Source organism: Aedes albopictus, chromosome 3 (assembly GCF_035046485.1).
Source record: "Aedes albopictus strain Foshan chromosome 3, AalbF5, whole genome shotgun sequence".
Taxonomy (NCBI): domain Eukaryota; kingdom Metazoa; phylum Arthropoda; class Insecta; order Diptera; family Culicidae; genus Aedes; species Aedes albopictus.
This window is the reverse complement of record NC_085138.1, coordinates 137001784-137026263: the sequence shown is the minus strand read 5'-3', so window position 1 is coordinate 137026263 and position 24480 is coordinate 137001784. Positions and strand designations below refer to the sequence as shown.

Genomic DNA, 24480 nt, shown 5'->3' with positions numbered 1-24480 from the left:
CATGAGAAATTAGCATGGCCCGTGGCCTCTGCAAGGAAACCTTTGATCTGTGCGACACCACATTATTCTAATACATGAAATGTACAGGGGATGGCCAAAATGTTTGCGATAGGCAACTTTTTTTGCTCTCACAAAAAAGTTCAACATGCTATAACTTTTCATAGAGTGTATCAAAAAATCTCAAAATTTTACTGTTTGACCTATTATATGTGCATCATTGGTACAAATTTGGACTCGATTGATCAATCTTTCGAAGCATTTGTATATTGTTAGTGTACGTTCAAAATTTCATTCAATTTGGTTCACTGGTTTCCGAGATATGACAGCTCAAAAATGAGTTGTCTAAAAAATAGTGTTTTACTCGAACGGTTCTAACTTCGTGAAAAACTATTCAATCGAGCCCAAATTTGTACCAATGATGCACATATAACAGGTTGATAAACAGTCAAAATTTTAGATTTTTTGATGCACTCAATGAAAAGTTATAGCATGTTGAATTTTTTTGTGGGAGAAAAAAAGTTGCCTATCCCAAACATTTTGGCCATCCCCTGTATATGCTCCTTGAGACGTAGAGTCCGAAAAAAATTTCACCCTCTCCTACAACTTTCGGATTTTCAGAAGTTTGCGTGGCCCGTCACTGAAGATAGGGAATCACTGAATTTTGCAACACTGGTGGTGATAGTGCTCCAACCTCGTTTGTCCATTATACATATGTTATGTATGTATCACACGTTAGTTGTTCCCGAATACCTAAAACACATACCTAACGAGAGCGTAAATTGAGGTTTCAGTGTATTCTGCATCTCTTACATACATCAAAAGCTCTTTCAAACGATCCGTGCAGCCCCACGTTGAAACCCCCGGTACAAAAGATTCAAACGCCAGCGCGAATAAAGGTGCCATCATGCTTGGAGTTCACTTTTACTCTTTGGACAACCACCCTTCCGTCGCGTCGTCGTCGTCGCATCGATTGGCAGAGAGCGCGCGCGCGGGCTCTTCGAAGCAAAGCTTAAATCGTGCGTTGTACGCGTGTTCAGCTAGTCAGCATTACTATCTTCAGATATTTCCCTCCGTCGTCGTCGACTGCCGCCCCTCGCGAGTTAGCTGCGCTGTTCCTCTAGTCGGTTCGATTAGTTTCAGTTTTTTTTTCTCGGTTTTGTGAGCTTTCGTGAGTGACACCGCGACTATCAACTGAGTATCGGCTGCTGCTGCTGCTTGCTTACTGCTACCCACTACCTTGCAAGGATCCGCGGCCAACGGTTTAGTGAATCAACGCAGCTCAACTTTGGCGAGGCGCTGCTCAGAATCGTGTTGAACCTCAACCGAGACGGATCTTGTTGGGTGGCTCGTAGGGCTTTGAGTAAAACCGCGCGGAGTGGACTGTGAGAGGTGTGATTTACCTGATTGGTGATAGTTAACAGGCAATTGTGCAAGTTTTGCTAGAATCCGATAAAACGAATAATCGCGCGGAACTGCCAACGGCGAGATGTCGAACATTAGTGCATTCTATCGCGACAAGGTCGTGTTCGTGACCGGCGGAACCGGGTTTATCGGGAAAATCGTGGTCGAGAAGTTGCTACGGTAAGCGAAGTGTTGGGGGAGTTGGGACGGCGCGCGGCTGTGAAGTGACTGTGGGTGGTCGTGCAGGGAGAAAGGACTGTTGGAATGTTTGAGGCGGAAGTGGATTCACGGCGACATTCTTACAGCTATCTTTTCTTTTCTTGTTGGATATTTCTTCCCCAAACAGAACGAGTGAAGTGAAAGAAGTCATTCTGCTGGTACGCGAAAAGAAGAACACACTGCCGGAGCAGAGAATCAAGGATGTGTGCTCGTCGCCAGTGAGTATTGCTAATTTTTGTCTGTTCTTCCCTGGTCAGATCCAGTGATGTCAATGATTTTTCATAGCATTTATGAAACTATTATGTATCGAAAACAATATCAAGTGGAAATAACCATGAACGTAATATGTGCAATAAAATAGGATTAAACATAGTGTATCACTGAACTGAATTGAATTGGTGTTTACAAGAACTCAAACATGTGATCGAACATGTGATAAAAGCATGCGAATTAAAGAAGACGTGGCGAATTTTAGAGTGGGTGTGACGTGTTTTAATGCAAATATTGAGATCATTTATCTAAACTAGGAAAACCAATGTGAGCTTTGCTGAATGCTGAATTTCCGAAATAAGTAGCAACGAATTCTCTTGAAAGTGGAGATCAGATATAAATAACGGTCCGAACCTTGACTACAAAGAACAATATTCATATCGTTGTTCCATCGTAGTACTTCTTGTCAAAGCTATTCAAAGGCTAATAAAAAATGTACCGGCAAGTCTCAAACCAATACATGTTGGCAAAAATACAAAAAATACAAAAAGTGTTCATAAGCTCCCATGTGAAAAGGTAATGTATTATGAAGTGCAATATGAGGTTTTGAAATATAAGGGATGTTATACTTGTATTGTGGTGTTTTTGTTGGGCTGATACAAATTAAATTTTGACAACAAGGGCAGATGGCAAGTCTCTTCAAAATTATCAACTTTGTGAGTAGCAAGTTTATTGACCCGGTCAAACCCCCATTTTTATTTATTGACACCTAATATAGTTTGCACAGCGATTTTTTTACTAGCATTTTTTTTTTTCTTTTTTTTTTTCTTTCTGAACATCACTATTTTGTTTTTATTTTTCTTGATTGTAGATTCTTTTAGAAATAAACATTCCGAGACGATAATAAACATTTTTATACGTTTTTAAACTTTGTCTCATGGTAAAAATATCTTTAATAAAATTCATTAAACTATTTGGCTGTGATGGAATAATTGTTGAAAAATAAAAATGTGTATATTGTTGTGATTCAATACATATAACAAAAGCAATGTCTTAAAGGAGACATTTAAATACATTTTTCGGTATTTTAAACTATTTTTGTTTTGTCGTGGTTGAATGTGGTTGAAAATTAAAATCTTTGCCGAGAATATCAGGAAGATCCCCAGATAACTTTCAAAACAGGATTTCTAACAGACTTTTTCGATAAATTTCTAGAGAATCAACAGTTTTCGAAAAAAAAAATCTCCCAATCCTCCTATGAAATTCAAAAATACAAGGAGGTAGATTACGTGGCTAGATCAAATAAAGCTCATAATCACTGTTCTATTTAAATAATGTAGCCGATTTAGATGGGTTTGGAATTCACAGTAGAACATCAGTAAGAATGAAAAAAAAAAATCATGAAATTTCTGGAGGATAGATGAACGATAAACAGTTTTAGAATAATAGTTATGATTAAGGACAAGGTATTTGGAGTACATAGCTCAAAATTTCTTGAGCACCGTTTTTTAGAACCGTTGTACGGATTTGGATGAAAATGCATCACGCTAATTGTTCAGTGGTTGTCAACAGCGTGATGCATTTTAATCCAAATCCGTTCAACGGTTCTAAAAAACGGTGCTTTAGAAATTTTGAGCAATGTACTCCAAATACCTTGTCCTTAAAGCTCTGGAGCTTGTAAGGATTTCTGATAATGTGTTGTGATGATGCAAAAAAAATAAATAATGATTGGGTTTTTAGATATGCAGCATTCAGTGTGGTTGTTTCTTGTAGAGAATTCGGTAAAGTTTTGAAAATCAAGCTGAACTTCTGTATGAACTTATAAAGAGAATCAGCTGGACTAAGTTCTCCATCTGATTAGTGATTAGGATCATTAAAAAAGTAATAGAATTTATATGAGTTTTTCTATCTTCAAATCTATGTACCTCTCTCTCTCTCTTCTTGGCGTAACGTCCTCATTGGGACAAAGCCTGCTTCTCAGTGTTCAATGAGCACTTCCACAGTTATTAACTGAGAGCTTCCTCTGCCAATGACCATTTTGCATGCGTATATCGTGTGGCAGGCACGAAGATACTCTATGCCCAAGGAAGTCAAGGAAATTTCCTTTACGAAAAGATCCTGGACCGACCGGGAATCGAACCCGTCACCCTCAGCAAATCTATGTACCATATTCCTGAAAATTGTTTAGTTATTTGTTATAACCTTATACAGTGACCCCACAATTTATGAATCGGCAAAAATGACCACAGTTTATGGATCACTCATTTGATCAACACGGTGATTCATAAATAGTGTACAAAATTAAGGTGATTCATCGGTGTGGGGTAGATTTTTTTCGCGAAATATTTTCAAAGTTTTTTCGAACCTTTTGTGATCTCTGTAAAAAAGTTTTATTTCTTGATTTTTTCATGTTTCTAATGAATTCTGAGAATTTGCACATAAATTTTGTTGAATGATTGTATAATCATTCATTTATGAATTCTACCAGAATGTCTGCAAGACATTTAGTAAACAATACAAGCACGTACCTCTACAAATTATGCAATGATTTCGAATGATTGAATCATTTAATACTATCTCTACGAAGTCCAACATTTTAGGAAATTCGTCATGGGCTCAGTCACATTTTTTTCTATAATTTTACCATAAATTGATTTCAGAAGTTACCTTAATCTTTCCTCTAAGTGCGTATGAAAACCGATTTCAAAAATATTGCGCCGTTATTATTTATTTGTTTTTTTTTTGCTGGTGTTGATATGGCTAAGACATGGTCCATCTTGCTCCGTTATCTAAATATATAAAAATGCAGTGGCATACGTAGGACCGCGCATAACTTGCGAATGAAAGGTCCGATTTTGGTCGTCTTAGTTTTGTTCTGTTAGTTTTCACCCAAAGAAGGTTAATGAGGCAAAAAACATGGAATATATTTCATTATTATTTTTATCGAGTGAATAGCATTGCATCATTATATTTCATCATGTTGAATTATACTACATAACTATATTATTATATGAATATATAACTATATGACTATATAACTATATAATTTTTATACTGTATAACTATATAACTTTGTAACTTTATGACTATATGGGGTCGGGAGGGAGCATCAGGGTATCATTGAAGTTGTAACTGTACGACGGAGTGGATTGCCAGCCGGAGTGTGGTGAGAAGTAACTATAACATCCTTGTAGATGGGTTCTTCTATCCCAACAGTTGCAATGGATATGACGCGCCCTTCTTGTGACAAACCATCCCGTAGAAAGCTTGACAAGTAATGTAAATTTCATTATTCACCCTGTTGGATCATACTGTTGGAAGGAGATTCTCTTTATCCCGCGGATTTCGCGTAAGTGTCTCTACTTACGGGTCCGCCACACCCCCTTTTGGCCCTTCATACAGTGGTGTGTTGAAGTCAGTGTGGTAATGAAATTGATCTTTGCTGTTAAGTGGAACTGCATGCAGAGCAAGACTCAAGCTAGGATGGTGGCTACCTACATACATACATACAAAAAACATGGAAAAATTGAGAGTTTCTGAAAATCAATCTCTCACTCATTTTGACCTGGGACTTGGTCTTGGTTAAAAACTTGAAACGTCAAAAAACGCAGTAGGCAAGACAAAGGTTGTCGGGTACAGCTATTTTAGTAAAAAAATCAAAAACCAAATAACCACGTTATTAAAGTAATAAAAAAACATTCCAGATATTTTCCAACAATATATCGAGGAAATGTTCTAGAACCATGTATCACCGAAAATTATTCCAAATCTAGAATATTGTTTATAAACTACTTAACAAGAGTTTTTTTTTTCTAGTTATTGCCTGTAAATAAGTTAGATTTTATCCTAGAAATCGTTAGCTATTTAAGGTTATCTCTAAAATCACTTTTATTAAAGAACTTCTCTAACTGCACCACCAAAACATTTCTACTGAAATTTTACCTGAAAATTTCCACGACTTTACAAGTATTTCGTGGATCTGCTAGAAATGGCATGCAAAAACTCTACCAGAAATGTTGCCCAACGTGGAACTGTTAAAAATATGTTCATGAAAAAAGCTTATCAAAAAATTGCGATCATTTCTTTTAAAGGCTCCATTAGCAATAACACCGATGTTCTGTTGAAGACAAACAAGTATTGCTAGAATACATATTTACAAAAGTTTTCGCTCACTATTAAAAAAACATAAAATTTAGTTTTTTTAAAGAAGTATTTTATTTAAAATTGTACACCTTTTTCTGAATTACTATGATTTTTTTTTTAGATTTTCAGAATTTAGGCATCTAAACCTCAAATACATTTCAAAGGTATTTTTGTTTTCAACTTTTGTTATTAGCATAAGGCATCGTACACAAATTACGTAACGCTATAGGGGGAGGGGAGGGGAGTCTTGCTTAGTGTTACGAGCCATACAAAATATTTTTGGTTTTCATACAAATAGCGTTACTTGGGGGAGGGGGGGAGTCTGAAATAGCTGATTTTAGCGTTACGTAATTTGTGTACCATGCCTAACTACTAAAGGCGTTGTAGGGTATTGGTTCCCTTATTAAACATGTGGTTTCCATTTTCATCCTACTCATGATTAAAGCGCTGTTTGTTATGTGTTTTTTTATTTTTGTATTTTCTGTTTGAAGTGAGCACCCATAAAAACAAAAAAGAACGGAATCAATCGGTGCCGCAGTCGCTTGTTTCCGAATACGATGAATATGGGAAAATGAGATTACAGATGGCACACATACCCTAAAGGTTGAGGTAGGGCAAAAAGTCGTTTTTTTATTTTTTTTTTATCTTGAAGTATGGATTACTCAGAATGCTGAGTCAAATTTTCATAGAGATCCAAGCAGTAGAAGCAAAGATGTAGCGGTTTGCGCCTCACTCCTTTACGAGCGCGTAGTTTATACTTGAAACTTTAAACGCGATTATCTCGGAATCATGTTTTTCCAAAAACTCCAATGTGGTGACTGCAATTGCAGAAACAGTTCTCAACCGATTTCAATTATTTTTTAGTGTTCGTTATTCATGTGCGGTATCCTTGAACGATCGACATTAAAAAAAAATAAAAATATATCAGTGATACGATTGTTTTCATCCATTTTTTTTTTTGATAAAATATGAGATTTTTCTGTTCTCGTATGAAAAAAAAACTATTTTTTAATATACTGATCGTTCAAAAACACCACAAGCCCAACTAACAATCGGAAGCCGCAAACAAGCAAACATGCTGAATTGTTTCTTTTTTAATGATAGCTGAACTAAAATGATGCTGTACTCATTACTGTACAAATGCTTTTCAATTGAAAAAATAGCCAATGTTCAACCTTTCGTATCGGTATCAACAATGATAATTTTAAACACTTTTTAGGCGTTTAATAAGTTGTAATAAGCGACTTGCAGCAATAACAAGACTTTTTTCTGCTTCTTGTAAAGTTCATGTAAAAATTTGCAAATGTATTTGTGGAATGTGTATTGCGGATTTTGCCCCGTAATAGACTCACGCGCGGAAAATTTTGTCCCACCAAAATATTCTCCCACCGTTTTTCCCATAGATTGGGTTTTGTCACTGCTAACGAAAACAACATTAAACGCATGCTCTTGGTTGGTGCAATGAATACATAGTTCGTTTAGCTGCTAAATGCCATGCAAACTGACGTGTGAATATTTATTTTTTTCTCTTCGAAGATTTGCTCGAAAGTCTATCAATGAATAAAAAATGCAATATTTCATAAGTCAAATAGGCGCATTCGTTTCATCATACTTCGACTCAGTGTACAGGATGGAAAACACTTGTTTTTTTTACTGAACAGCAGTTAAATTACCCAGTCAATCAGTGGTCGTACAAGATGTTGAATAAGATGCTAAAGTGGAGGCGATATGCGTAAATGGAGGCCTAAATGGAGGCATGCACGCATATGGCCTCCACTTTATCATCTTATGCAACATCTTGTACGATTACTGGTTGTCTGGGTAATGTGTTGTTCAGTTGTTAACCATAAACAGAACATTATTCACCACTACTGAATAGGAGTCAAAGTGTGACCATTATTAGACCACGAGAAGTTTATGTTTTGATTTGAGCGTTCCATTTCATCAATCGACGGGTCTCGAGTTCGAGTCTTGATTTAGGTAAATTTATGTGTAGTTATTTTTTCACAGTAGTTGTTCACAGCATCAGTGCCAATCATAAACTCCCGTGTAAATTGTAAATTTTTGCATTTTATTTATTTTTAACCATTTTATCTAAAGCTAAATAACAGATTTACTATATAGTTGTAAAACAATTTAACAACAAACAATTCAGTTGGTATACAACACTATGCTTTATAGTTTCTCCAAATTTGTGTGAACGAAACTCGAACAAAGTTTGTGCCTGAAAATTATCCAAATGTTATTCAGCATCATGCTGAATTATTTCGTCGCAAAATAATTATAAAATGAGTGCTTGTTAGTTGGGAGGACCTCTAGTAACAATTTTGTTTTGGGTTTGTTGAGTCGTTATTGTTATAACTCTTGTAATTAGTAATGTTTTTTCATGGTCTCAAGCGATTTTATACATCAAATATTGTACTACGTGTAGAAGAGAATTTTAAAATATAGTTACACATTTTTACAAAAGATCAAAGTTTTCCTTATTTTCTCGCACTTCAATATATATAATTCCTTAACTCCGACCAATACATAATTCACCGAGGGGAGATTCAACAAACACTCCCATACAAACTTTCCATTGATTTTTAAATTAGTGCTCGGGCACCAGAAACTATGAAAAATTGATCTTGTACCGATTTTTCGAACTCTCTAAGCAGAATACCCTCTTAGAATTAGTGTGTACCTTTTAATGTGGACCTATGTTGCTTATCCTTTGACAGATATGCGTATTTCGACTACCTACACTGATAAAAATCCAAACGTTGGGTTTATAAGGCTATTTTTTATACAATTTATAAGACATTGTGACCGTTATTTTCAATTGTGTGCTTATAAAGATCATGCAAGACTATTTAGCTTTGATGAGGTAACTCATGAGACGTATAGACCTTAATCATAACTATTATGTTTGGTCAAACATAAAAGATATAAGTTTGTTCTTATAGTCAAAAATTATATCTGTTCACATATAATTTTTAACTTTGGCCGATTCAGTTTCCAACGGCCATCAAGATCGTCACCATATTCGTCTCCGAGCCTCGCACTGGACTTCCAAACGACACGGAAACCTCAGCATTTTCTCCTGATTCACCTGCGGAATCGTGCGGAATTGTCAGGGTAAGCTTGCATCGTAGGTGTTTCGTATTGCTGCTCAAATTTACCAGACCGGACCCCTGGACTACAAGCCAGACAGAAACGATTGGAGGAATCCCGCTTCGTGCACACGAAGAGCAATTCGAAAGGATGTTAGGGATAAAGCTACACAAAAATGTTTCCTTTTCTCGCTGCAAGACCTACACCTGGAACTTCCAAGCCCCGTCCACTGGAGGAAGCTGCAGGAGGACCAAGAGGATCCTGCACAATCGGTACATTTCTTTTATTTGTTTCAATAAAAAAAGAATAGTATGTTGATAAAGATGTTTGTTTTCGTTTGATTATGGTTTGATACATGATTTTATGCAAAATTGAAACATAATTGTTATATACCGCGTATGCATAAATGTTATAAACCTCAAACATAAATTTTATTTACCACGCTAATAAAATTCATTTAATCTCACGCATAAATTTCATTTGAGTTAAAATTTATGAAATTTATGTTTCCGAACATGGTTTTTAAAGGTGATGCCAAATTGCAAAAAAATATGTAGTTTCGCACATAATAGTTATACGGAAAATTTCCTCAGTGTACCACTTGTAAGCTTCCACTACTAGTGGATAACTGACACTGAGGAAGATTACAAGTGGTAGTCGAAATACGCCATCGGTCAAAGGATAAGCAACACAGGGCGGAATTAAAAAGTACAAAAGTTATTACACTCATTCGAAAAATGAAAAATTGGATTTCAGTCCAGTTTAGCCTGCAGATTCAGAATACGCAGTTGCCTTGAAACCATTTAAATACCCAATTCAATCTACGTTGGTGTTTTATCCAACGAACGTCTAGAATTCTTCCAATGGGCTTTAGTGTATCTTTCCGGAATGCCTTGTGTATATTTTGTCACTTAATAACAATCATTTGTGTTCTTTCCACTAGGCTACACACCAAAAGATAAACATTTTAATAGCCGAGGCTTCCGATTTGCGTCGCGGAATAAAACAGAACACATTTCGATACCGGTTAGCGACAATCCCACCCAAGCTTGTTTCGCCAACTTTGCATTTATGGCGTAGCACACAATCCAACTCGTTCAGCTATAGCCATAGTTGATTTCCTTTCAGATCTTAAATTTTCCAATCACACTGGAAATCTTTCAATGCCCTTCTATACCCAGTGGCAACCAGCGCACCTCTTTTTCCCGCGTTTATCGGACTCGCTAATCGCTCGTTCATGTTGCGGCTGGCTAGTGCTAGTATAGTACCCCGGAGTCCGGACTATAATGACTACAGGTAGCAAGCAGGCAGGCACATTTGCACTCAGGTTTCGCGCGAGGTGTTCTACATTTCATTGCCGGCGCGCGCTCGCGCAACGTACTTGTTCAACTGTCGTCGTACCCTAGGTTAGGATTTGATCTCATAACGGCGACGCACGGGGTTATCCCTGGGTGCACAAGTGCTGTTCAAGTGGTGCACCATGCGAGCGGCGAGGGGAAATACCGATCTGATACCGATTTGAAATGCTAACCCGATGAGAAATAGAAACAGCACACTCGCGATGCGATGCTGGCCGGTAGCCCCCGCGCGCAAGGCAATCTACAATTCGCCCGCGCCAGGGTCGCTCGATTAGGATTATGGGGTTGGCACGACGGCACACGACATCATTTCCGAAATGTGCAAAAAATTTTGAGCTGTCGTCGATAGAGAAGAGTTTAAGGCGGTTTGTCGCTTTGTGGGCTAGTATTTTTCCATTTCGATTGACGTATTTTGTTGCGACGAGTGTGATTAACGGAAAAATTGAAAGGAGTGACAAATCACAACACAATACAGACAACAAGTTGGGAGTGAATGCGAAGCTTATGGAAAATTTATGAACTAATCCCACAAAACCACATACAGGAAATCACGAGCTAAATCAGGTTGTAAGCTTTTTCATCCGCATGGTTTGAGTACGTTTGTGGTCGCGGTCGTTCTCCGGTATGGTCTAGAATCTTTGCGTACGGTCATTGAAATTGACAGAGCTTAGAATATCTTCCTACATACCACACAATATCCCAAACACAAAAATCACTGCACACCTTTTAGAATTTTGCCTTTGTATGGAGTTTGAAGGCCAAATACATGGGGCATTGGATGAATCCTTCGTTCAGCACGCCGTGTAGATACTGTGAAAATGCACATCTTTTCTGAAGACTGCAAAACTCTATCTCATCATTCAAAGGTAGCACGGCCATTTTTTTCACTATTTAGTACAAATTTTAAAGTATTGCAACTTTGAAAGTTGCAGATATTAGCACCTAAATGTTTGCATCACTCAAGCATTTACTCAAACACTATCGAAGCACATAAGAAACAAAGCGGGATCGCGCGGGATTCTTGAGAATTTTCGTAATCAACAACAACCTCTTTAATCCGCTTTTTCCGGTGTAACTTTCTTTTCTTTTTTTTTTCTTTATTAAAGAGGCTTTCAGCCAGACGCTGGTTCACCTCTCAACGTAACTTTCTTGATTTACTTTTCAATAGGTATGTTTGATGTTCTGTACTACATACTTTTGCGGAAGAGAGTATTGCGCTATCTCTTAAATTTAACATTGAAATCTGTTTTTTGTGTTTTATCTACAACATAGCTCAAATTTGATCATAAAGGCTTTTAATAAAAGAGTGAGTCGTTTGCTATCTTCTTCAAAAACATGTGTTTATGAAGCTTTTACTACTTTGCGTATCAAAAAATATATCAAGAAAGTTACGACAGAAAAAAATGGTTTAAAGAGGTTATTGTTTTATTTTTCAAAATTTGTCATGATTGCCGCGCGATCCCGTTATCTTTCTTATATGCTTCGATAGTGTATGAGTAAAAGTTTGAGTGATTCATTTTTTTTATACGTCCCACTACGCGCCGGCTTGTCACGCTCGATTTGGCTCAGAATGCAGTAGATGATAGTTGATACTCTAAAGAACAAATTTGTAGAAGATCATACTACGAAAAAACTGAAGGGGTTACATTGCTTGCGGGGGACAACAAAGTCGAGCTTTTTTATTGAATTATTTGAAAACATACTAGCTAGACATTCCAAATTTCATAAATACTTGTGCACTAGAACCAAAGTTACATCCCATTCTAGCGCGCACCCTCCATAAGGACAAGAAAAAGCGCAAAACATGGAGCGGACCTAGTGTGATGGTTAAAGCACATGACTATCACGCCGAGGACCTGGGATCGAATCCCACTCCCGAAAAACTGATGAACTAGTGGTGGTGTTGCAAAAAGTTCCCTTATGGTGATCACAATTTCTTAAAAACTAGTTGACCGATTTGCAAACTTTATTATAATTATTGATATTTCAGATCTCGAGGTACTGAATGGTTAATTTTAATGAAAAAAATACAAGCCAAAATCCATGTTGAACGAAAAAGCCGATGTTTTTGGTGTCAAAAGTTTAAACAAAGTTTTTTTTAGTCAACTATGCATTTATTTATAAAAATTGAACCGTTTAGTACCTTAGGATTTGAAATACGAACAATTAAAAAAAAAAAAGTTTGCAAATCGGTCAACTAGTTTTTAAGATATTGTGATCACCGCAACGGCACTTTTTAAGAACATCATTTCGAGATAATCGCGTTTAAAGTTTCGCGCCTTGCTTTGTCCTCATGGAGAATGTGCGCTACACGCTAAGACCGCTCAGCACCTAGAATGTGTAAACCCTACTCATAGGTGCATCATTTCCAAACCACACCAAACATGTGTAACAGTTACACATTCACAGAAACAACTCGTACACTCTTCTAGATTCGAAATGTCGATATTTTTTTGTTTACCAAGGTCACTTGTAAACATAGATAGATTGTCGTACACAAATGTTTGCGAATTTCACGATTTTATGGATGCAGGAGCTGATTTTGTGAATGTGCACTTTAGTGCTGGGCGGTTTTAGCGTGTACAATTGGCTGTAACTTTGGTTCTATTGCTTCAATCTTCATGAAATTCGGAATGTGTATTGTCTAGCAAGTATACTATGAAGACACCCTTCTTCTTCTTCTTCTTGGCGTAACGTCCTCACTGGGACAAAGCCTGCTTCTCAGCTTAGTGTTCTATGAGCACTTCCACAGTTATTAACTGAGAGCTTCCTCTGCCAATGACCATTTTGCATGTGTATATCGTGTGGCAGGCACGAAGATACTCTATGCCCAAGGAAGTCAAGGAAATTTCCTTTACGAAAAGATCCTGGACCGACCGGGAATCGAACCCGTCACCCTCAGCATGGTCATGCTGAATACCCGTGCGTTTACCGCATCGGCTATATGGGCTATAAGACACCCTTGAAACCACTGAAACGCCACTGAAATCACCTGGAACGCCTCTGAAATGCCATGGAATGCCCTAAAACACTCTTGAAACCTCTAAAAAAAACTCTCCCTGAAGCACCCTGTAACAACCCTAAAACACCCCTGAAACCCTTTGACTACCTCTGGCAGGTCTCGGAAATTCCCTGGAACGCCCCTTAAGCCTTATGTTACCCTCCTTGAAGCTTGAAATGCAGCTAAAGTTCTCTGGAACGCCCCTTGAAATCCCTTAAAAACCATTGTAACGCCTCTAAAACCCATCGGCACACCCCTTCAACGCACCTGAAACCCTCTGTAGCCTCCATTAACACTCAATTAATAACTCTGGAACACCCCTGAAACGCCTCCGAAACCAATTGAAATCTCCTGAAATGCCCCTGAATCTTCATGCAACCCCTTGAAAACCTCTGGAACGCTTCTGAAATCCCCTGGAACACCCTGGAACCCATTGGAACACCCTTGAAACTTCCTGAAACCCCCTGAAACTCTTTAAAACACACATGGAACCCATTGAAATCTCTTGGTATGCCCTTTAAATACCCTGAAAACCTTTGATATGCTCTTGAAACCCATTTAAACATATTTGGAACTCCCCCTGAAACCGCCTGGAACGTCCATGAAACCCCTGAGACCACCTGGAATACCCCTGGAACTGGAACGTCCATGAGACTCCCTTGAAATTGAAAAAATATTAAGTAGTTATGCTAACAGTTTAGGTTATGTCAGTGTTCAGCAATTGGATCATGCATGCATAATGAAAGCGTGATGAAGCAATCATTTATTTATAATAAAATCCATAAGAGAAGGTAATTTTAAACAATGCAAAAGTTTTAAGGACAACCTGCCGGTTCTTGTAACAATGGTATGACCTTGATATTTATAAGCATTAGCATTATCATTAAACAAGTCGCACAAATTCGTAGGCGGTACAGTCCCAGACCGCTGACGCTGTTACGAGAATTTCCTCCTTCCCGTTCGTTACCAAAGTACAGAACCCAGCAATTTTGATTTCATCGAAGTTTTGTAGCGATTCAAAAACCCTAACCATTAAAACGTTGACGCCGAATTCAAAGTCGTCTCGAGCTTCAATATACCTCCTATGGCCCACGTTCTGGCTAGTTGGCCCAGTCTTGCTTTAATCTACAGGACTTCGTATAAAAACCGACTTAGGAATTCAGATTGTATCATAGTTTTTCCTTATCCCCGATACAAGCTTCTAAATAAAACCATCTTAAATGTGACTCGATAAATGTTTGTTTTGCATATTTTTCACTAACAATGTTCGATCGGCAGAATAAATTATACTTGGTTGTTTATCCAGCCATCAATTGAAAAGATGCCTGATATTCCGATCTGGTATTCAGATTTTTTTTTTGTTATATTACCAACAGATTTGTTTTCCTGTTTCATTTATGTAACGAAAAATGTAATGAAATGTATTAAATTTATTCGGTGGAATTGGATGTATCAAAGTTTTTCCAACATAGCGGATAGGACGAACCCTCCTGATCCGGTCATAACAGAGCTCATGATAGAACTATGAGGTTTTATCAGAGCATTTCTGAGTCTGTGTTGCGGCCACGAAATCTTTAGCTGGATTTTAGCAATCCCACACCGTTTAGTATATTTGTTCGCAAATACCGCTAAACTTCAGCACAAGCTGATATCAGCGATTTTCACATGAACTGGCATGCAGCTGTTTGATTAGAACAGTGTAAATCATCAACTAGCTGAAATTGATAAAAGAAGGGAATTTTGGATGAGATTATTATATAAATTTTAGTTTGAAAATAGCCAAAGAATCATTAGTTTTAAGTAAGTTTAAACAAAAACTTCTGTCAAGCTTCAAGACTAAGGGCCGCTTTCTATAAAACTCTCATAAAACTTCAATATGTTTTATTTGAGTTTCATTGAAAGCCTATGTATCATCAATTCATGACTACTTGTAAGCATGCAGCTGATGATGTTTATAGAAGAAGTTATATAATAGTTATATAAAGTTATATAATAGGCGCCACAACGGCGTACAGGAGCAAACTCACCAAATTATACGAATTCTGGTACTAGAGTGCTAGACGATGTTGTTGTTTTCCACATGCGTCTTTCGGACATCCAGCAGCAATAAAACTGAAAATTACACAAAAATCTCGCGAAAATGAATGAAGACGAGTTTCGGTACCCTTATGGAAAAAAACACCATCACAATCCTGAATTATTCTACTCAACACTACGTGATCCACTAAATCTTCAGGTAAGAGCAATATATAGACCACCGAAGACCACCAAGGTGAAATTTGCGGAAGGCATAGTAGTACACGAAGAATGTAAAAATTGGTCACCCTCAGGGCGAAACGAAAAAAAATCTAATAACACTAGTTTACAGCATTTTTGAACACGATAAGGTAATGATCATTTTTAGTGTAGAATCACGCCCTGAATTCGATAACGTGAAGGAAAAAATACAGTGGAGCGGATTTTTTTTTGAATTTCCATACAAGGCTGTCGATTTGAAATCGAGTTTTGTTCTATTTTTAAGCAAAGTTGATCTCTTCATACATCTCTATTTCCGTAACTAATGCTCCGATTGAGCTGCAATTTTTAACTGGCTACTATCCAATGTTTCAAATGTCTTTTCGTATATCTGTAACCTTTGATGTAGTGAACAGAGCTCAATCAATTAAATACAAGTCAAAATTAATGTAACTCCGTGGCGACTGTCAAAATTTCAGACAAATCGGTTCACTAGAAACCGAGCATTACATATGAAGTAAAACTTTCATTTGAGTCGTTTTCTATGATAAATGTCTGGTGGTCTTATTGTTTTGTCCGACACTGTATCTGTCATAGGACGCAAACATAAAGTTGGAATTAAACGGGGCAGTTTTTAACTCGATTTTCTTTTACTTAGCCCCAGTAGGTGTTTGAGGAGGGCAATCCACGGGGATCTTAAGGCGGTTTTCTGAGGGGTTGCAAGACTTTTCAAAGCTTTTCAAGGCATTTCAGTGGATCTCAGTGTGTGAGTATAAACCTTATATGCACGTAATACAGCAAGAGATCACTAGTTACTAGATTTGATGTCCCATACCCATGGTAGTTTGTATAGACCCTCTGAATAGTTATTAAACTCACTATCTGAGCGAACATAGTTGCATCAGGCTGTATGAGCATGAGGGTTGTTCATTAGTACTTCAACTGATCACTTCAATAGCTATGCTTGTAGATCCAATTACCTCAATGACTCAAGAGGGTTCTTGGATACCCTTAGACTCCAACTTAAGTATCCATGAGTGTAGATATTGACAGTTCTTCGCTAATACACACCAGGTTTCATTGACGTACAGGAGCATTTCTCGCAATACAATGGAACCTGGCTATCGTCGAACGAAAAAAATATCCACTAGCCCACTGGATGTTTCGTCAGTTGTCCGTTGCCTATTGTTAGTTATTGGTCAGTCTGAACAACCTCTCGCTGGAGACAGTGTAGTGCCTAAGAAAAATGGACAATTTGCTTCACTTTTGAGCTACCATTGTACCACAAACTAGTCCAACGATCAATCGATCACTCAGCGCTAACCTACCCACTTAGCACTAATTTAAATCAGTACCGGAAATACTTTGGCACACCAATCGGGCTCCATAAAACCAAGCTGATTAATATGCGCTCCCAACCCGGATGATCCAACCGGCCCGATAACAAAGCACTTCGCCTAGTAGGAGATGCAGGCAGAATACCTACTACCAACTGCGTTGATGGATCATTAAATCGGGTTTTAATTGCGTGCGGAGAGCCGTTGCCAAAACGTCGACAGAAAAAGAAACATAAGACGGATGACGACGGCACGTGATCCGATTAATGCTCAATCCACAACACCTTCGATGACCACAGTCGTCAAAGTCGTCATCGTCGTCAAATGAAGGCTGCTCCTTGTTTAATAGTGGAGGAGATGTCACTGTTGTCAAATCAGAGAACTGATGAAGATGGATTTGAATCATTTGAAAAGCAACTCTGATATGTCAGGGGTACAAAGAGGATGGGGCCATCTTTAGTTTATTCCGTAGAAGGTGACATGGATAGACTAGCATAGGATAGCATATAATGATAACTGTTACAGAGATGTTCATCAAACACTTAAGCTAAAAATCTGAACCGTCCTTGATGTGTGTCCTGAACCTGTGATCCATGGGGTTTTCCTCAAATAACGATTCTCCATGAAACCCCATCAGCTCAGAACAGAACAACACAAACCATCTCAAGTACACGACATAAACTTAAGAATGATCGTCAATTGGAAGATAAAAACCGAAGAATGAGGAAAAAACCGCCGTCGCAAGTCCGGTTCAATAACATCATGATCGCAAGTCATAATAACATCATTCGTTTGAAAATCCCCCTTCCAAAGGTTCCTTACAAAGCCCTCCTTAGTAGACGATGTACGATTCTTCCATATTTTACCAGCTCACGTGCGCCGAGGTATAAAATGATCGCTGCTGCATACGTGCGCAGAATTTTGTTTATTGTCCAACTAAACATGCAACCATGCCACGCCTCTAAGAATGGCACGTAGTTTTCTGGTGAGTCAAAAATGGTTGTTTGGCTGGTGTACTAAGAATGATGTGGGATCATCAGTTATCCGGGTCTTTGTCATATGGAAAAAAAATCTGAGGGATGCTCGGGTGTTTCCAGCATCTTTTAAGAACTATGTATTACTATCATTTTTTTAATTTTTCGCTATCCAAAAGCAAGGTTGATCTCCATTTGAATATCTCTGGCCTATCTATCATAGACATTAACAGATTTTCTTTTCTGCACAAAACATGGAAAAACTATTGAGAAAGCATTGAATAAAGTTGAAGAGAAACGTTTGTCCCACATTGTAATGAAGTCAAGAAAAAAAATAATAAGATATACCAACATAGCAACAGTTTGAAATTTGAATAAAAATGTTCAATCCCTGTTCAATGTCAATGCTTCATACTGCCCATCCTAAGCTAAGCATGTACCTTTGCTCGCCCGGACATCATCTCAGCAATTTACCCAAAATCTGAAAATAAGCTAAAGTTGTAATCCCAACCACTTGCCTGCACAACACGTCAACCATACGCACGCAACTTCTGAATCAACGTAAGCATATGCATAAAGGAACCATTAGCACAAAGACATCAGCCAAATTTGGGTTGCACCTTTTCTGGTCTCTGCCGCAATCGGCGGCGGCGGCGGCGGAATCGGTCGATCGCGACATGCCGTGAATAGCAACTACTGGATACTGGTCTGTTTCGTGTTGCGGAATTGCTAAGAGACAACCCATGTCACGTAAACTATTCGAGTTCCCAGCTGAGGCCTGAAAAAGTGATTTGTCGTTATTCTGCTGGGCTCGCGATAAAGGAAAGGGGGGAAATTTAAGTTACCAAAAAATTCTCCAAGACCGTAACAATGCGTACTGAAATATTCAAATTTTAATTTTTTTTTTTGAAAATTTAGCGAGACCCAATTTCGAGTTGTCTCAATTGTACAGTTGGAGCAAAAAATACTTCTATCGTCTATTTCAGGCACGTATCACTTTCAAATGCTCTTACCTCGATCAATTAATTTCCTTCCCGTCCGGTCACTTCACTTTTCGAAATGTTTCCGTGTTGCACAAATAAACTTCCGATACTCTCTAATTGTCCGGCTACAACATATATTGAGCTCTGGAAGCTTTGAAACACATCCAGTTTTGATAACGGGAAATGCCGTTGCATGCCAATAGCAGTTTAGTATAGAAACCAGATCTATGAGAGCCAGATTAAACTGAGGATCGAAACGAGGGAGCCACTTTTCGAGCTTCTGTAATCTGGATGAATTTTAATCCGAAAACCTGTCTGTCTATTCATTCATAGTCCCATTCTTACCGATGGCAACTAAAAGAAATGGTGAAAACATGCATCGTAGCACTTTGAAATAAAATTAGTCTTTACTTTACTTATAAAATCATGTACACGTTAACACGTTAGTACATCGAAATTTTATATTGGTTTCATTGACATAATTCGGTAATAACGGTAAAAAACTTCACCCTATAAAAAAAGTTTTTTCAGTTTCTTGAAAAATATGAAAATAAAGTCTCAAAAAAGAAGTAACATTTCAATGGCCATTTACTCTTGCAGAGGCTTTCAGAACCGTCATAAAACCTAATTTCTTTTATTTTGGTTTTATGATGGTTCTAAGAACCTCTTTTAGTCTATTTGGCTAAAAATGTTACATGGAAAGTTTTCCTGTAGAAATTCCGGGAGAAATCCCTGAAAGTCACAAAAGAAATCCCGGAAGAAATCCCATACAGAATTCCGGCTGGAAGCTCGGCAAGACTCCCTGAAAAAATATTTGAAGAATTCATATGAATCATAGGAGAAATCTTTTACGGAATGCCAAAAAAAAACAAGAAGAGTCTTTGAAGGGACCCCAGCAGGAATCCTGGCAAGAATAACTAAAATACTTCCGCAAGATTCACTGAGGGAATCTTTGAAGGAATACAAAGAGGAATTCCTGAGGCAGTCCTAGCAGGAACCCCTGAAGGAACCCTTTACAAGATCTAGGAAGTGATCTTTGAAGGAATTCCAGCAGTAATCTCTGAAAGAATTCCGACTAGAACACATGTCAGCCTAAGATTTTCTAGATTTTATAGATAGGCATACCTGGTAGAATCCTGAGAGGAATCTAAGCTGCAAGATCGACAAGAATCTTTTTTTTTTTTTAGTTTTTATTTATGTGTATTTTAACTTTAGATGCTAATTCTACACTCACGACAAGAATCCTTGAATGAATCACAGAAGAAATCCCGGGGAAATTACTGGAGAAAGCCCGAGAGTAATCTCTGAAAAAAATCCTAGAGGAATCTTTCAATGAATACCAGCAGGAATCGCAGCATGTATACCTGAAAGAATTACACCAGGATTCTCTGAATATTTTTTTTTAATCAGGGAACTGCGAAGCAAGTTCAGTAGGAAGCCCTGAAGGAATGCCAGCTAGATTATCTGAAAGAATCCTTTCAAGATTTTCTAAAGCAGGGATAACTTTATTTCTGACGGAATCCCGTAGAAAATACCTGATAGAATCCTTGGAGGAATCACGGCAGGCATCCCGGCTGGAATCCCTGAAAGAACCATAGAAGAAATCCCGGAAGGAATTATTGAAAAAACTCGGAAGAATTTTTGAAAGAGTTCCATCAGATATTCCGGCACGAATATCTAAAAAAAAACTAGGATTGTCTGAAGAAATCTCGGCAGAAATATGTATTTCACTTTATTCCTTTTCGGGGGTAATCCCTAATTAAAATACAGCAGCAATCCCAGAAATAATGTATTAAGGAGTTAAAACACGAATGCCCGAAGGCAAGCCGAATAGAACAACTAAAAGAAGTGTTTCAGGTTTTTTTAAGCAATCCCCACAGAAATCTGTGATAAGATCTCAAGAGCAATCCTTACAGCAAATCCGGGAGGAACATCTGAAGAAATCCCGGAAAGAATTCCTGAAGGTTTCTCGAGAAAATCTCATCTTATCAAATCCTTACCGTTTTACCGTTCACCTAACCATCTTCTCTACTCTCTATCCCAAACATCTATCCTACGCACTATATTAACCCTCAGCACTACCATCTGCTTTACCCTCTACCATAGCCTCTACCCTATCCTGTACCCTACCGTCTATCGTACCCTCTATCTTAATCCTTCACCATACCCTCTACACTAGCATCCATCCTACCATCTACCCTAACTCTCTTCCTAGCATCCAACTTTTTACTCATCAAGCCCGATCGATAGATGGTATCATAGCTCAAATTACCATTCCGTGGCTGCAATCTTGGATTATGTTCCACCATCTTGGATTTCAAAATAGCGTCAAATATCGATTTTTTTGATTTCCTCTCATCGATCCCGATCGATAGATACCAATAACACAGCGCAACATTTTTTTGTCTCAAGAGCAAACTTATGTGTCTCCGATGGATTTTGGGCCACTGAATCCGAATCCCGGCTCAGATTTGCTCCAACACGTCACAATTTTGAGCTATACCTTAATTTATAGGGCAAAATATGCGATTTTGGGCTTTTTTGACTGCAAGCCATTAAGCATGGAAATATTTTTTTAAGCAATCAAAAGGTTAATTGGTCAATTAACATCTAAATTAACGACTCATGCAAAATATGTTGTTTTACCTAATCAAATTTGAAAGATTTAAGCATTTTATGTTAGTATGAAAACTTGCATGCAATTTTTGGAGGGTGACTTGCATGGGAAATATCGTACCTAACATAAATCGCTTAAAACTATCAAATTCGATTTGGTAAAATGAAATATTTTGTATGAGTCGTTAATTTAGATGGTAATTGACCAATTACCAATTTGATTGCTTAAAAAAATATTTCAATGCTTAATAACTTGCAGTCAAAAAGCCCAAAATCGCATATTCTGCCCTATAAATTGAGGTTTAGCTCAAAATTGTGACGTGTTGGAGCAAATCTGAGCCCGGATTCGGATTCAGCGGCCCAAAATCTGTCAGAGACACATATGTTTGCTCTTGAGACAGACTAAAAGCTATTTTTTGTTACGCTGTGTGATCGTCGAAAATCCCTCCCACAGTAAATATCCGGCTACGCCACTTTCTCAAATAACTCGGTTTCGTTTATTTATTTCATATTATTTTCATAAAAAATTAATGGGCCGCAGAAGTTTTCAAAATTCTTAAAGGGGGTCGCATCTCCAAAAGGTTGGAAACCCCTGGTCTAAAGGAATTTCGGAAGGAATCTCTGAACGAATTTTTAAAAAATCCCTGAAGGAATTCCTGCTCAAATTTATTCAAAAAAATAAGGATTTTGAGAAGTAAATCTTGCAAGACTCTTTGAAAGAATTGTAGAGTTTGCAGAATAGGAGGAATTTCTAAACAAATCCCCGAAGAAAGTTTTCGAATGAGTACATGGAAAATTTGTTGAAAGAATCGGTGAGGGATTTCTGGCCGAATAACTCAGACAAATTTCCGAAAGAATTTTTTTAGAAAGATTTTTAGAAGAATTTCTGAAGAAATTTTTGGTAGATTTTCTGAAGAAATCTCACATAACCTCTCCAAAAAATACCTAGAGAAACTTCTTTCACACTGAGTGGATAACTGACACTGAGGAAGATTACAAGTCGTAGTCGAAATACGTGTATTTGTCAATGGATAAACAAAAAAAGGGCGGAATTGAAAGGTATTTACCGTATTCAAGATTCCAAGGAAATAAACTTCTTTCGCATTAGAAATGAAGCTCATATTTAGATCGTGATAATATGTAATCTTTGCGGTATCATTTACGCCACCAAGTGAAACAGTCACAAACTATATTGTCCACTATATACAAGGTATGGAGGTGGAAAAAAAACTTTTTTGAAGAAAGTATTCCAAAACTTCAACTACTATAGATGCTAAGAAGCCTAAAATTCAAGGAAAATTATTGTTTAAAGGGATTTTGCACAAATTATCAACATAAAAATGGTTTAAACATTAGCTTCAAAATAATTAAACAATAATGCATCTATTACAATTTTCTTGTTAACTTCTAGTCGAAATACAGTGCAAAATTTACATTACCACCATTTTAGGCCCAGTCAACATACGATCGTATATGATGTTGAATAGGATGCATAAGTGGAGGCGATATACGCACACTTTACATGAGGTTAAATGGAAGCAGGTACGTATATGGCCTCCACTTTAGCATCCTATGCAACATCATATAAGACTTTGTGTTGGCTGGGGGAGCATTTATAGCATAGACTTGTAGACAATCTTTTATTAGGAGTGTAACGAACATAATTCTCACTAGAAAAAAAAAAGACGGAATCAAAAATGTAAGTGAGTTTTTCAAGAAATTTCTTCCTGGTTTTTACAGATCCATTATAAAGTCCGCAAGCTTCTTCTCCTGCAGGATCTGCAGAAAATATACTCAAAATATGTCACAGTTTTTTTTCTAAAATTTAGTTAAAATTTCTTTGAATTCAACTTCTCAAGAAGACTGTGTAGTGTCTTTTTCTTACTTCTCAAATTCCTCCGGTATCATCAAAATTCCACAAAGAATTTAGTGGTTTCGCCAAGAAATGGTCAAGAAGGGCCACTGGTTTTGTTTTTCTAAAATGTGCGTAAGGGTATTCTTTTTCAAAAAGTTTAGCAGAGTGCTCTATCGGACCGGTTCCGAAGTATAGCAAATGTAAGCTATCGAAAATTGTGTGTAGTATTTTGCGTATCCGCCACCCACAAATTGTTTGCATGGTTGTTCACAACTTTGGCGATTGAAAGTTTGATAGGATCATTTTTTCTGTCTGCATATAGTCACTATTCAGTCACTTTTCCGTATCACGTAAGGCACTACTTGGTTACTGCATTCATGGACTTAATCCTTAAAATAACTATACTAGACATCCATTTTTGCTACCAGCCTAGGAAATGAGTTGCATTTCTGTTTTGAAAATTTCAAAAATTAGCGCATTCAATTCATTAGTGTCAAAATATAAATATTTCTAGGAAGTGCATGAAACTTTACTGATCATCAATCATTTTCTTTGCGATAAAAACATATAAAAGAATTCCGCCAAGATACGAACACGGATCATGGCATACAACCTGAAGTTGTTGTACGTATTTCAAATTAATAGAATTGGCAAGATTTTTGCCATCAAATTTGCTACGTCAACACATCTATCATACGTTCAGTTTTGAAGTTCAGCGTACAGGACATTGCTTCCTCGGTAGTACCTACCCCACCAGGCAACTGAATGCGTGCGTCACACTATGAATGCCAAATCAAATCCCAAAGCACCAGGGTCATCAATCGGCGAAAAAGGTTTGAACCACCTACCCAAAAAGAAAAAAGAAAAAATGACACTGCAACCATCCAAAACCAGTTCCGGAGCATCACGAAGTCCAAAAGCCCCCTCAACTAATCGAAGAGCATTTTAATTTTAGACGCTGCTGCTATCCACAAAACTAGTTTTCATTTTAGTTATTTTTTCTACCGACGACTGACCCCAGAGGAAGCTAGTAGATGCAAAATTCGCGACTA

The 24480-nt window shown here is 37.6% G+C and overlaps 1 protein-coding gene across 1 annotated transcript in view; it reads left to right on the top strand.

Moving 5' to 3' along the window:
* Window positions 1-914: 914 nt before the first annotated feature.
* Window positions 915-24480, top strand: part of LOC109419377 (fatty acyl-CoA reductase 1) — a 73312-nt gene continuing 49746 nt past the window's right edge. The window contains exons 1-2 of the mRNA XM_019693609.3: window positions 915-1581; window positions 1748-1838. Coding sequence (XP_019549154.2) covers window positions 1487-1581; window positions 1748-1838 — 186 coding nt within the window. The 5' untranslated portion in view covers window positions 915-1486. The remainder of the gene's footprint in view (window positions 1582-1747; window positions 1839-24480) is intronic.